This window comes from Pelmatolapia mariae, linkage group LG6, assembly GCF_036321145.2.
Source record: "Pelmatolapia mariae isolate MD_Pm_ZW linkage group LG6, Pm_UMD_F_2, whole genome shotgun sequence".
Taxonomy (NCBI): Eukaryota; Metazoa; Chordata; class Actinopteri; order Cichliformes; family Cichlidae; genus Pelmatolapia; species Pelmatolapia mariae.
This window is the reverse complement of record NC_086232.1, coordinates 5,245,373-5,259,649: the sequence shown is the minus strand read 5'-3', so window position 1 is coordinate 5,259,649 and position 14,277 is coordinate 5,245,373. Positions and strand designations below refer to the sequence as shown.

At 41.1% G+C, this 14,277-nt stretch overlaps 1 protein-coding gene across 2 annotated transcripts; it reads left to right on the top strand.

The window, feature by feature from the left end:
- The first annotated feature begins 657 nt into the window (after window positions 1-657).
- Window positions 658-14,126, top strand: LOC134628888 (malate dehydrogenase, cytoplasmic-like). 2 transcript variants are annotated; one of them, XM_063475701.1, is made up of 9 exons: window positions 658-904; window positions 7,133-7,231; window positions 8,591-8,687; window positions 10,240-10,415; window positions 11,257-11,379; window positions 12,070-12,246; window positions 12,330-12,443; window positions 12,687-12,776; window positions 13,694-14,126. In XM_063475701.1, exons 1-9 carry the CDS (start codon window positions 851-853, stop codon window positions 13,814-13,816), a joined length of 1,053 nt encoding a protein of 350 aa, XP_063331771.1. In that variant the 5' UTR covers window positions 658-850; the 3' UTR covers window positions 13,817-14,126. The 2 variants fall into 2 exon arrangements, with proteins under 2 accessions (XP_063331771.1, XP_063331772.1); XM_063475702.1 differs by lacking the exon at window positions 658-904 and adding an exon at window positions 5,980-6,118.
- Window positions 14,127-14,277: the final 151 nt, after the last annotated feature.

The window sequence follows — 14,277 nt, the reverse complement described above, 5'->3', positions numbered from 1 at the left end:
AGAAAGTAGTAAAAATAAAGAAAAAACATTAAATGAGAAGGTGTGTCCAAACTTATATTTCACCTTAGTCTCCTTAAAATGTAAATACACTTTAGGTTCCATCTTCCCATTTGAACATTTATCATCAAAAGAGTAGTTAAATCAATTAATCAAGAAACAATAGATTGATTATTACATGATCAAATATAATTGTGGCCAACTTCATTGTACCCAAACTCCCCTAACCTCAAAACAGTTTATTTGAACATTGTGAGTTTTTCTGTCTTTAAATCGAGCCCTGTCTGAATGTCTTTGCACATCTCTGTATCAATACCTGCATTACTATTGCTCCTTGCTTTCCTTCCAAGACAGCGTTGATTCTGCAGCAGTCCTCATGTGACCTGAAAAACATACATTTTGGGTTGGAGCAGCCATGATATCCCGTTCCCCTGCAGTGACGTCACCTACTACAGATATTCTTATTAGAAAAGCACTACTATATTACGCCCATTATGACGATTAATTTACACCTATGGTTGCAGAGGAAAAGCTTTAGCGGTTTGGTCAGAGGCTATTTGCGTCCTCAAAATCTCATTAAGGGACTAGACGGACTGCAGCAATCGTGTGTGTTTGTGTGTTAATGTGCGTGTATAGGTAGAGAGTGGCGGTGTGACTCGGGCATACGAGAAACAAGAAGCCGTGAATGTGACTGCACCGCGGGTACAGTCGTTTTTGGTGTCGCGGTGGTATCCTCGCCTGCCGTATTCTCTTTCTGAGGGTGTCTGTGTGTCTTTCTCTCGTTACTGAGGCGCCATTTCTGCTTCAGAGGACGTCTGTTTTTAGTAGAAGACAACTAAACACCAGCGGCACCATGTTAACGCTGCTGACTTCCATGTATCTGGTGATGCGGACCGTTTCATCGCGGGTGAGTGGAAATCAGCATCAGCAAAGCATAGGATGTTAGTTTTACCACCTTGGGGACGGAGCTGACAACCCGTCCTTGAACGCATCATTAAAGTCAAATTCGGGAGCTAAACTTGACCGATGCAAACGGTCACTATTCACTTTAGCTTTCGAACTAATTGATATTAATAATTCATGTCTGCGTTAGACAGGTGCATGTCATTGTCGTTTGTTCTAACTGTTGTAGTAAACCGATGGTTAACTTATACAGCCCTGTGTTGTGTTTCGCCTGGGCCTTTTGCGTTTAACTACTGGTATGAAACTGGCTACCGGAAAACCTATGCTACATTCATGTGAATGAAGAAACTCAGCAGGTTGCGGCTTTCTCCCACCCCGTTGTCATTGATTTGACAACAGCCGTCGCCTTCACACTTAACAGCTTTGGTAAAGCTTACACTGACAACCAAGCTAAAATAAGCAAACCAACTTCCACAGGGTTTCTTCAAAATAAAAGAAAAAGCCCCCCCGATTTTTGTTTGTTTTTTTTTAACTCCAGCATGAAGATACACCCTTGGCACGGCAAAAAGTACAATAGTAAATATATTATGATAATGTCCAAATTAAAACTATGATAAAACATGTTGTTTTTTTAAGTAAAATTGAAAAGAATAATTACACAGAGTAAACTTAAAACATTTGAATGAATAATAAATCAACACCCTAAACCTTTGCTCTGCATGAAAAATGAACAAAAAAAAAATTCCCTGACTTGAGTCTCTCCCAGCTCATACAGGAACCCATGTACAGATTACCTAAGAAAAACATCCTTAAAACTATATAAACAGAATAAAAGGACATAAATCGTGTAACATAGATGTTTTGTCTGCCACTGAAAGCTTAGCAAATATTATACACTTTTCATCCTTTTATTTTGAAGGCCATACACCGGTGGTTGTTCCCGCTGCTTTGATTCAGTACACCACGCAGCAGATTATCAGCACCGCGGTCAGTTCCCGCCCAGCTACCGCCAACACAGACCTGTTTCGGGAAAGTTTAACTGAGCCCACACAAATCCAATATGGCTGAGCTGAATGATATGCAGAAGAATTCTGACTGTAACTGAAAAACTCACTTGGTCCTCTGTTTTTTTCTTTCTCCTAGAACAGACCCTGCATTCGTTCACTTTTCTCCCTTCAGTTATCAGTTGCTAAAATACACTACACAGCCAAAAAAAATGTGTGATGGCTGAATATGAAAATGTGCCACTACAGCCTTGACTCTCCCATTCAGGCTTTCTGCATTGTGTTGTAATTCTTTTTCAGATTGGATATTTGCAGTCCCTGATTATGATTGACACCCATTTAAAGCCAAAAAAACACTCTCTTTAAATACATACCTTACCACTATATCCTATATTTATCAGTGTAACTATCAGTATAACTGTGGTTAAATATTTTTAAAAGACTACATTTTGTTGTTAAATTTGGATTTCCTTTATAGGTTAAGCTTCAATGAGCAATGGGAAAGGATGCATAGAGAAAGTACATTAAAAAGAAAGAAGTTTTGGCATCATTGGATAGTTAGAGTGGAAAGAGGGCAGAGGAATGACTTGCGACAAACAGGGGACTCACAGCTTGAAGTTATTTTATTTTCCCCATGTGAAATGCATTCTAACCGCTAAGCTATCGGTCACTTCAGCCTCCTGACTCTTGTTTGTGACCTTGGTTGTGCCACAACACAACAGCAGATTAGATAGCTCAGCTCAGTGCAACTTTACCCCCTGCTAGGTTGACTGGCAACTTAACAAGATAGCAGCTGATCATGTTAGCTTCCTGTAGTGCATGAAGTGAACTCACCAAAAGTAACTGTTCACTTTTGACCCTGACTTGAAAGCAATCAAAATAATTCACACCTTACTGTAAAACTGACTGACTTTTTCAGATAGACTTTTTCTACTATCTGCATCTTTCAGTAGGGGCAATGTTCTGAGGAAAACATATTGCTGCTTAGAGTTTGAAATGAAATCTTTAGAGTTTTAGATGCTTTAAAGGGGATACAAATCAACTGAAACAAAAGTCTCAAAGGCAAAGACTTGTGGTAAATAAAAAAAAAACCTACATGATGTTATAGGGGTCTTGGAGTGGGAAAAAAAATCCCAGAGCAAACATTTAACAGGATTTCAGGGATTCTTGAGGAGGTTAGTAAGGGAACCTCATGAGTTCTGATGAGCCTGAAAAGCCTGGTCTTTTAAAAATACACAGGTTCCAAGTACTTAGATGTAGAATAAATGTGCTTGGTGTGAATAGTGAGAGATATTATAAGTAAAGCAAAAATGCATTTACTATTTATAATATTGTTGGTAGCCAAAAGGTGTCATCTACTATGCTTCTGACTTACAGAGAGAATGAGAAATACTTTATCTCATAGTTGAAAAATTATTTTGTTTTTGTTTTTTTTATTTTTGTAATTATAAAAATAATAATAATAATACGTAAACATGAAATCATTGAAATGACTCCATTATTCATATCCAATTCTGAGCCTGAAAGTACTATAGAAAATTAATTCAGAAGTATAAACCTGTATTATACCAATCCCTGTGCAATAACACCTGTTTGCTGGCCTGATTTGATTTTTCTTGTTTTTCAACAAAAAAATAATAATAAAAGAAATGAAAAGACTGTTAAGAATTTGAATTCTAAAATGCAAACTATAAGAAATTCTGACACCTCACACAGTCGCAAAATGTTCACTCATTAACGGGAAAAGAAAACAGTTTGACATTAATCTATAAACACTTAATGTCATGTAATGCATGATGAACTTCATCTTGAATTTAATGGAAAAAATCGTCAAGTCCTTTGAGGAAGTTCCAGAAGTACTTTCCATGGATGATAAGGGTCCAAAAGGTTTGGTTCATGTAAAAGGCTCACTGATACAATGAAGAGATTCTGTACACTTGAGATTGATCCTGCTACTGCTATCAGCAGTTAAATCATCAATAAGCACTAGTGACTCACTTAAACTCTTAACCACACATGCAATCTCTACCTCCACCATGTTTTAGGACTCTAAGACCTTTCATCACAGACTCAATGGGTACAACAATAGAGGTCGACTTCAAGCCCATAGCACAAGTCACCATCAAGTGTGAGATCTACCAAGGAGATACGCTGTCCCCACTGCTGTTCTGCATAGGCAACATTGCAGACATTGAAGACAGCTACAAGTACATGCCACAGGCAAATGGGAACTACGCAGAGGCCGCTAGGAAAGCTGCAACCACTAAGTTCCTGCAGAGGGTCAGGCAAGTCCTGAGGAGTGAGCTGAATGAAGAGAGCAAGATCTGGGCTGTCAACACCCACGCCCTGCCCATGATCAGGTACCCTGCTGCAATAATAAGTTGGCCAAAGGAGGAGATAGAAGCCACTGACATCAATACAAGGAAGCTCCTGACCATGCATGGAGGGTTTCATTCCAAGTCCAGCACCCTGAAACTGTACGCTTAGCGGAAGGAAGGAGGCCGGGGACTAGTGAGTGTCAGTACCACAGTCGAAGATGAGACAATGAACATCCTTGGGTATATCAGGAAGATGGCCACAACCGACCAGGTGCTCAGTGAATACCTGAGGCAGCAGCAACCCAAGAAAGTAGAGCAAGAGGAGGAACCATCATGGAAGGACAAGCCCTCTGCACGGTATGTACCACCGGCAGATAGAGGAAGTGACTGACATCTAGAAATCCTACCAGTAGGCTGACAAAGCTGGATTGAAAGACAGCACAGAGGCTCTAATCATGGAAGCACAGGAACAAGCTCTAAGTACAAGATCCTTAGAGGCTGGGGTCTATCACAACCAGGCAAGGCCCCAGATGAAGGCTGTGTAAAGACGCTCCAGCACATCACAGCAGAGTGCAAGATTCTAGCAGGCAAGGCATACATGGAACGCCATAACCAAGTGGCCGGCATAGTGTACAGAAACATCTGTGCCAAGCATGGCCTGGATGTCCGTAGGTCAAAATGGGAGACACCCCCTAGGGTGGTCGAGAATGACCGAGCTAAGATCCTGTGGGACTTCCAGATACAGATGGACATAAATGGTGATGGCTAACCAACCAGACATAGTAGTGGTGGACAAGCAGAGGAAGACGGCCGTACTGATAGGAAGAAGGAACACAAGAAGCTGGAAAAGTACCAAGGGCTCAGAGAAGAGCTTGAGAAGATGTGGAGGGTGAAGGTAACAGTGGTCCCTGTGGTAATCAGAGCACAAGGTGCAGTGACCCCGAAGCTAGGTGAGTGGCTCCAGCAGATCCCAGGAACAACATCCGGGATCTCTGTCCAGAAGAGCGCCGTCCTAGGAACAGCAAAGATACTGTGCAGGACCCTCAAGCTGCCAGCTCTGGTAGAAGACCCAGCTTGAAGAATAAAGACTGCCTGCAGGAGTGAGAGGGGAATTTATGTGTGTGTGTGTGTGTGTGTGTGTGTGTGTGTGTGTGTGTGTGTGTGTGTGTGTGTGTGTGTGTGTGTGTGTGTGTGTGTGTGTGTGTGTTTCACCTCAGTTCTGTGAATACTTAATTGACTATTGAAGCATTCTAAGAATTTTTAAGGGAATTCATCCACTTCTTGATATATTTCGGTAGTTTTAGGGCCAGAAAAGTTTATGGAGTTCCATTCACACGGGTTCATGTTGAGATTTTCAAGGCTGTCTGTCTCATGAAGAGGTTGCATTGGGTCAGTGCTGAGTCCCCATATTCCCAGTGTTATTATGTTATTCCATTAGTGTTTTCGTTTTTTAGATTGCTCATTCTTAAAACGTTCCATAGAGAGGGTCTTAAACATACTTCTTTAAGTGTAAATAATGCCGTTCTTGAGTTTCAAAGCTGTCATTTTGCGAAACAAATGATGATGTTCCGCTGCCGACCACAAGATGTCGACAACATACAGTTTATAGATGCTCTGTTAAAAAGGACGCTTTTCAGAAAATCATCCACCATATTCAGCACAATGGGGCGCGGTTTCACCAGAGTGATGCATTGTGGGAAAATGGGTTCTTTTCTGTATTCTCGGCTGTGTCAAAATATCTGAATTAATGTTGAAAAGGACTACAAATCCCATGGTGAGTGTGACGAGTCGGTTCGCCGCCTGACTTGCAACACAAGGCTAGAGGTGACCCCGCAGTCCAGTCCGACTCTGACAGGGGGATTAGGCACCGCACATCTACATTCGCTAGTTAAAATGGTAAGATAGAATATTTTGACCTCGTTGGCTGATAGTAACTATGTAAATTAGACGTCGAATATCGTAATACCGTTTATCTTGGTTAAAAAAACGGTTTATTTAATGATGCACTAATCGTTAACATTGACATTGGCAAGAAGGCGGCAGAGTAATTGTTTCATCTCACTTCATGCTGATGGTGTTACGAGTTTTTAATAAAGGTTATCTTTGTGTTCGTTCGAGACCCAAGGGCAGAGCAGACACGCGCAGGCTGTGGCGCAGGAAGGAGATGCGTTATCGAAAATACGGAAGATGTAATACAGCAACGGTCTGTTGCGGGTTAGTGCACCGCTGTACTGTTTAACAGTCGCTGGTTCACTGTACATTAAAACCTCCATTTTAATATGAACGAGAGGCGGTGGCGTGGCATCGGCGTCAAATTACATCAGCGGCCTTTTCTTTCAATCTGTTAGGGTAACCAATCACAACAGGAGCTCCATCAGATTGAAATCTCTCTTACAAACCGCCCAGTTAGAATATGATGCAAGGCGGGCTCTGAACATACTTGTCTGCAGTTTATTTTGTGTTTAAAATGCACGTTAACCCTGTATGCAATTCGCCCATTCCCATTTCATTGATTATTTCTCATTAAAGTGAGTACGAAGTTATACAAGCATGAAAGGAATTCCTTTCATGCTTGTATATACTTAAGTATGGCTGTCCAGTGCTTGATGAATTTCATGCATGGACAATGCTCACAGAAAATAAACAATAATTTTGCTACTCTTGCTATTATGCAAGAATATTAGATCATTCTGTTTGTCCTAATTTTCATAACGGGCTTCGTTGTGAAGTTTTGTCTATGAGGAAGACATCACTGTCCTCAATGTAAAGATTTAGTTTGTTATACATATGTGCTTTTCAACTAGAAAGAATAGTCACAGCCAGTGAGCCAACAATGATAGTTACTGCTCCTCCATTTCTTGCCTCAGTTGTTTAACTGGGTCAGTGACACTAATGTTTCTGTCTACGCAGGCTGAACCAATCCGTGTTCTGGTGACCGGCGCTGCTGGCCAGATTGCCTACTCCCTGCTGTACAGCATCGCCAAGGGAGATGTGTTCGGGAAGGACCAGGTGAGATTCATTCTGAGCTTTGATTACATAATGTTCAGAAGCAGCAGATTCCCCTTCTCCCAGATCCCGATCTCTGACTGGGACTGTTATATAATGGAATTACCATGAGTAATGAACATGCCTTAATTCAGGGATAGTTAATGGAGTTCTGATCTGTGAGAGAGTGTAGGGAAAAAGCTGAGGTGAACAAAGTTTTCAAATAAAAGGCCTCTTTATGAACAAGTAATCTCTGTGAGCCTAAAGCTCAGGCTGCTCTAAACGCTCTTTCACTGATATGGACATCTCATGTACACAGTGCTGCCTGTAAGCACAAAAGCCCCTCCCACTTGCTGTTCGCTCTTATGTTTGATGAGTGCAGCCGTTTGAAGAAAGTTGACTTAAAGGGAGTGTGGTCTCTAAGTGGGAGGGGCTAAAACAGCTTGTTTTAGAAGATGAAGCCAATTTAAGAGTATTAAACTCGGAATCATGCAAAGGTATGCTATTAGAATAAAATAACAGAGCTTTAATAACTAATATGGATTTAGGAAGGCATTGGAGAAAAGCATGGGAAAACTTCCACACGATCCCTTGTTAAGGGTTGGAAGAACAAGTTTTAGGAACAACAGGTTCTACTTTAGTGATTGCATCTGAAACCTGATTCCATGCCAGTATTGCAGTTTAAAACATGACCTTAATGAGTCACTCCATGTGGGAGGTGACACCGGGAAATGCATTGAAAGGTCTTTGTACGAGGTGTAGAAAGGAGCTAATCTGTCCCAAATCCTTTCACTTTCATGCTATATACACCTTAATTACAAAAAAATAATAATCTTGCTTATACTGGAACATGCTGCACTGAGTGTTTTGCACATTTTTCCCGACATTTATAAAATGAGCTCTGCATAACCTTATCAAAGCATTATTAAGTGACTTAAGTTTGCTTGCTTTTGTCTGCCAAGATACTGGACAGCACAGGGAGTTTGGATAAATTACTGATCCTGTCTGTTCAAGATAGCATTTTCACTAGAAAGAGCTTACACATTAGAGGACATGCTAGAATTAGCCAGTGTTAGCCAGATGAAAGTCAAAGTACGAAATAATTCTGTAGATGCCCGGCTGATGTTAACCATAGATTTCCCCAAGTATCTATCTGTCCCTAGATTTAGCCACTAGCAAAATCTAATTTTAAGCCACATCAGTGTTTTTCATGGATAAACCCTGTTTCGCTTACAAATAAATCAGTCAAAAGTTTTTGGGGTTTTTGGTTGTTTTATATCACTTACAATAAAGTGTTTGGTTTGAACTTGTATGATGCACATTGAACACCATAATTCAAGTTGTCTTACATCTTACTGTGATGTCACCATGTTGTGTTCTCAGCCAATCATCTTGATCCTTCTGGACATCCCCCCCATGCTGCCAGTGCTTGAAGGAGTCGTCATGGAGCTGCAGGACTGCGCCCTCCCCCTTCTGAAGGGTAAGCCCACACCGTGTGTCTGAGCATGGCAAGAACTCATGGTGAATCTTCTCAATCAGTTGGGTCTAAACTAGCCTTTTAATTACAAAAATAACTGCTTGTTTATTTTCTGGAATCTTAAAAGGTGTTGCCTGCCTTTGAAGATGTTGACAAATATTCTGCAGAGCTTTTGCTATGACGGTGAAATTATTTTGAATCAGAAACCACTCTATTATGTTAGCATGCAATACATTGTTCAAAAGCTGTTTATTGCTCATTTTAAGCTCAAGTGGATAGAAGGATGGAGATTTTAAGAAGTCAGCGGCCAGATACAGCCACAGATGCTTGTTGTGCTCCATCTGGAATGCAGTACACACACCATTTCTGTGTGTGTGTGTGTGTGTGTGTGTGTGTGTGTGTGTGCGTGTGCGTGTGCGTGTGCCCTTCATAAACTGTGGGCAGAAGCCTTCTCTGTCTAGTGCTGCTGCTCTTTGGAGGAGTGTCTAAAGTATGGTTTCTGGTTGGCTGCTGGTTCAGGCACCACAGCAGCCAATCAGAGCAGTGGTGGGACAAATATGAATGGAGTAGAGATGAACCCCGACTGAAGTCCAGGCTGATAGCAGCCAGCTTACGTCTAACATCAGACATCAAGCACATCTTATCGGCAAAGGCAGAATCAGCCAAGGCTGCAGATATTCATGTGGAAGGTGGACTCAGTCACTCAATAACAATGACCTTTTATTAGAGTAAAAATTGTGAGAAGGTTAATGTGACCCTATCGAGGACTATCTTTACTTGGGAAATGATCATTTTTTATAAATTATCACACTGATTTTGTCATTAAAAAACAAATACTACTGTCCGAAGTTTGTACACAACTAAGAACAAAAAAATCGCATAGTAGGCATGCCAATCATCTATACCCCACGTATCTTTGAGATGCCAAGCTTCTGTAACTTTCATTAAAGTAGTCGCTATTTTTAGTCAGAACTTTCAAAATGTCTGAGTTGGGCTTTTTGTCTTGAGTTGTAAGTGACAGGCTTTGTCTTCAGGTCATGTGATCACAGAATGTGTAAGGACAGTCATGATTTACACCATGAATTATGATTATACCCTAGTTAGCTGATCTCCAGGCCCTGAAATGTCCTAAAAGTCAGAGTCAAGGCAACAAGGGTGTTTTTAAAAAAAAAAAAAAAAAAAGTTAAATTGGGGGAAATAAATCTCAAATTTCTATTTAAAGGCAAAGTTACGCTTGCAGGGAGAGTGTCTGGGTACGCTGGGTACCGATGCTGGTTTTAAAAATCAGTGTGTGTCTTATCAGTCCATGCATTTACTTTTTCTTATCATTACGTTTCTGCAGGGGCCCCTTTGTTCAGATAGCTCATGGTGCAGTGTAATGATAAACACAGAAAGAAAATCTCCTGACAGGATTGTGCTTGGGGTTTGCAGACTAAAACAGCTGTGGGCAACTGACAAATAAAGGCTATCTCTCATCTTGCTCATCAAAATGTTGTCAAAATATTGGAATATTTAAGTCCCAGTTGCGACAGCTAATGTGCATCGTCTCCAACAGAGGTCATCCCCACTGACAAGGTAGAAGTGGCTTTCAAGGACATTGACGCCGCCATCTTGGTGGGTTCAATGCCCAGGAAGGAGGGCATGGAGAGGAAGGACCTGCTCAAGGCCAACGTGGCCATCTTCAAGACGCAAGGAGCTGCCCTGGACAAGTATGCGAAGAAGACTGTCAAGGTGACCCCTCGACTTTCACTATATCCATATTTACGTTCATTTCATTCGCTTTTTTTTGGGGGGGGGGGTTATATTATTATAATATTATTTTCAGATATTTGGTTGCAGCTGATGAACACAGGAAGTGAAAGTGCTTATCCAGAAAAAGTCTTTTGCATGTCAAAACCATTTGTTTCTCTGCTGAACGTCACACAGCAGCGTCATGCTGCTGCAGAAGCTCAAATGTGGAAAAGAACTGCAGGTCTCCAAAGGTTCCAAGTGTGTTTTGTTGAACTTGCATTTTGTACTGTGACTAATCTTAAAATCTCTAATTCAGTGAGGATTAGTCCCGAGTACTTTATCTTCAAAAATCTTTCTTTCTCCAACAAAAAAAATTATGTTCATGCCAGAGTTCTGTTTACAAAGGGGAGAAGAATATTTGTGTTTTAAGTCCTTTTTGTCAAGAGAGCTAAATTTATTCGTGTGATTCATTTCTGAGTTTGCTTATGCAACAGAGAGCCGTGGGCCATAAGAACCCGCCCTGCTTAGAAATGACTTTTAACAGAGCAGCTACAAACTCAGGTCACTACCAGCGTAGAGCTAAATCGCAAGTGCCGTTCTTTACTGTAAACACCGACATTACGTTTTTGATTACTCCATTAGTTTAAAAGTTTTAAGTTTTTTTAAAATAAATGTGTATTTTCAGGATAACAGAAGATTTGAGCATCTTCTAAATTCTGCTCACCCTGTGACTATAAGAAGGGCTCTGTTTTGCCAGTTGTTCATTTGCTTGCTGCAAGCAAAGCAAATTCAGGAAATTGTCTCGGACTCTGATAGATATGTTTGGATCTCACCCTGACAGGTTTTGGTGGTTGGAAACCCCGCAAACACCAACTGTCTGATCGCCTCCAAGTCTGCTCCATCCATCCCTAAAGAGAACTTCTCCTGCCTGACCCGACTGGACCACAACAGAGCCTGCTCCCAGGTACATGTGTTTACAATTTACTATTGTTTTGTTTACAATTTACATTTGTATAATACAGGACAACCTGCTCACATCTCCAACCAACTGTTGACCACACTCACTGAGGCAATTAAACACTCATCCTGTTGGAACAGTTTCTGTGAGAAACTCTTAAATCAAGCTGACGAGAGTTGTCATCATGAAATTATTTTGAATTGTAAAATTACATTGAACTATAGTAATGCATAAAATCCTATCTGAGGTGACTGTAGTTCGTCTCTGCCCTAAATATGTCTGGACATGCTTTAAACTTGTTTTGTTTTTTGGTGGCAATGAGTAAACCATATTATAATATTGTGATGTACATTAAGATCTGAAACTGACATTTGTCTTTGCAAAGACAGCTGAACAATATCACGCACAAACAAGTGCCCAGAACATTTAGTTCCACAAAGTGTTTTTTCAGGTGCTCCAACTTTCCTTTGGTTAGATTCTGTGTTCTGTTAGATGGAAAAATACACTTTGTAAACGAAGATTTAAGGGGAGTTCCCCAGTAACAGTTTGTTTTGGGGTTTTTTGCTTATATTGATAAAAGATTTTATATCGAATAATCACTAACTGGAAAACGCACCATTAATTATAGTGTTGACATATCATGGTTACTATTTTAAAATACTACTTCTGTTTTTGTTGTTGTATTCTCTCCTGAAGGTGGCGATGCGCTGTGCCGTGTCCTCTGACCAAGTGAAGAACGTCATCATCTGGGGCAACCACTCCTCCACCCAGTACCCCGATGTCCACCATGCTAAGGTCAACCTCCAGGGAGTCGAGACGGAAGCCTACCAAGCCGTCAAGGACGATGCCTGGCTCAGAGGAGACTTCATCTCTGTGAGTTATTGACTCCATGCCAAACATAACAAACAGACAGAAACTTTGTTCTAATGTGAAACCTTCTCCTCTTCATCTTGCAGACAGTGCAGCAGCGTGGTGCTGCTGTCATCAAGGCCAGGAAGCTGTCCAGTGCCATGTCTGCCGCCAAGGCTATCTGTGACCACATGAGGGACATCTGGTTTGGCACCAAGGAGGTCAGTGTGGATGCAGAGATTAATGCCAGCTCAATTTTATTTAATTTTTTTAGTGTTTGACAATAATAAGAATCCCGATGGTCAGAAAGGTAAGTACTCATCTTTAGACATGTAAGATTACATCAAAAAAGCTTTTTCTTTTCTTTTTTTCCAGACAAGTTGCTGAGTTTGTAGTCTTTCTTTATACATTTCTGCTTACATGTTATTGATGCAAACTGATTGACGCTGTTACCTGTCTTCAAGGGTGAATTTGTCTCCATGGGTGTCTATGCTTCTGGAAACTCCTACAACATCCCAGAGGACCTTATCTATTCTTTCCCAGTCCAAATCAAGGTGAATACATGCTGGACCGTAAAATAGGTCCACATTAGGAAGTGACTGTTCAAAATCTGTCCAGGTTCTTGTGTTGGGCTGGTTTATATACAGGTTACATACATCTGTCTACATAAACATTCATTTATTTTACTGCAGATCATTCCCACACTCCTGCTGCTTTATGGTCCTTATGTTAAGCTAAATAAACAATGTTAGTGCTTGTAAATCTGTAGCAAACCGATTTGTCTTTTCAACAGCATGTCCACCTGCACTCTTCTGCCTCCATCGGTTCAGAAAATTAACATGGCCCAAACTCTTTAAGGTTGTTGAGGGTGTATTTCTTTTTGCCTGGGCATCAAGCAGTTTGTCAGCGTTAGCAAGTAAGCTGATGTTAGCTGACATCAGCTAAAAAGAAGAAAAAAAACAGTCTGTAAATATTAAAGCCTGTCAAACAGCAGAATACTGCAGTGGACATCAACAGAACATTTATCTCACTGAACAGATCTTTTGGTTTTCGTGATCAAATGTGACTGTCTTCTGGCTAATGTTACCCAATGCTTAACCAAAATCAGATTACAGTGGGGTGCTGGTTGGCTAGCTTGCCTAATTACTTGACCGCTGCTAAATGAACGTGTGCCCCTTATCACATTCATGTAAATTTAGTCGGCATTATAACTGGTACTTGTATATAAAGTGTATATACTCGTCTCCCAGATGATGTATAAGATACATTAGTGTCCAAAACTGTAGGTTAGTCACATGTAAGTCACTTCATGGTTTTAGTTGATGTTTGTCGCACAGTAACAATAACAGTGTAACAACAATGCTCTTTTGCTGACAGGCTTAGTTGAAGCTCATGCAAAATTTGACAGAGTTTGGACAAAATGCAATAAATCTCATAGCTCGACCATTGACTCTTCTCTCTCTATCCACAGAACAAGACCTGGAAAGTGTTCGATGGCCTTCCCATCAATGACTTCTCCCGAGCCAAGATGGACGCCACAGCGGCAGAGCTGGTGGAGGAGCGAGACACTGCCCTGGATTTCCTCTCCCAGTGACTGTCACACCCCGGTGTCCAGAATTTAGTTCCCCCAAAGGCGCGCTGCTCTCGGCTCTGAGATTCCACCATAATAAACCGTCCAAGCTGGCGCCCGCGTGTCACCTCTGTGTGTATGTGTTTATGCGTGTGAGTGAGTGTGTGTCACTTGGCCACTTCAGGTTTTCAGAAAACCTGTTTAATGAACATAGCCTGGCCTCCTACATCTGCAAGACACTGAAAAATGTCTGTGGTGGTAGATAACACACAGTAGCTGTCCAGAAACTGTAACAGAACATGTCACCAATAAAGCAAGAAACCGACAGACCAAATCAGGCCTCACTTGTGCTTCTTTGATGTTTAGGAGTCTCAGCAGTGGATACAATACAGGTTTTAAACTTTTCTTTAAAGACTGGGGTTAAACTATCATACCCTACTGGATCTGTTATAATAGATGGTCCGCTGTCAGAATACAGTCTGAAA

Excerpts from the sequence above, each read along its gene's own strand:
- LOC134628888 (XM_063475701.1), top strand. The coding sequence starts at position 851 with ATGTTAACGCTGCTGACTTCCATGTATCTGGTGATGCGGACCGTTTCA. Across the intron at positions 905-7,132 it reads TGCGGACCGTTTCATCGCGG|GCTGAACCAATCCGTGTTCT; the intron begins GTGAGTGGAAAT and ends CTGTCTACGCAG. Across the intron at positions 7,232-8,590 it reads ATGTGTTCGGGAAGGACCAG|CCAATCATCTTGATCCTTCT; the intron begins GTGAGATTCATT and ends TTGTGTTCTCAG.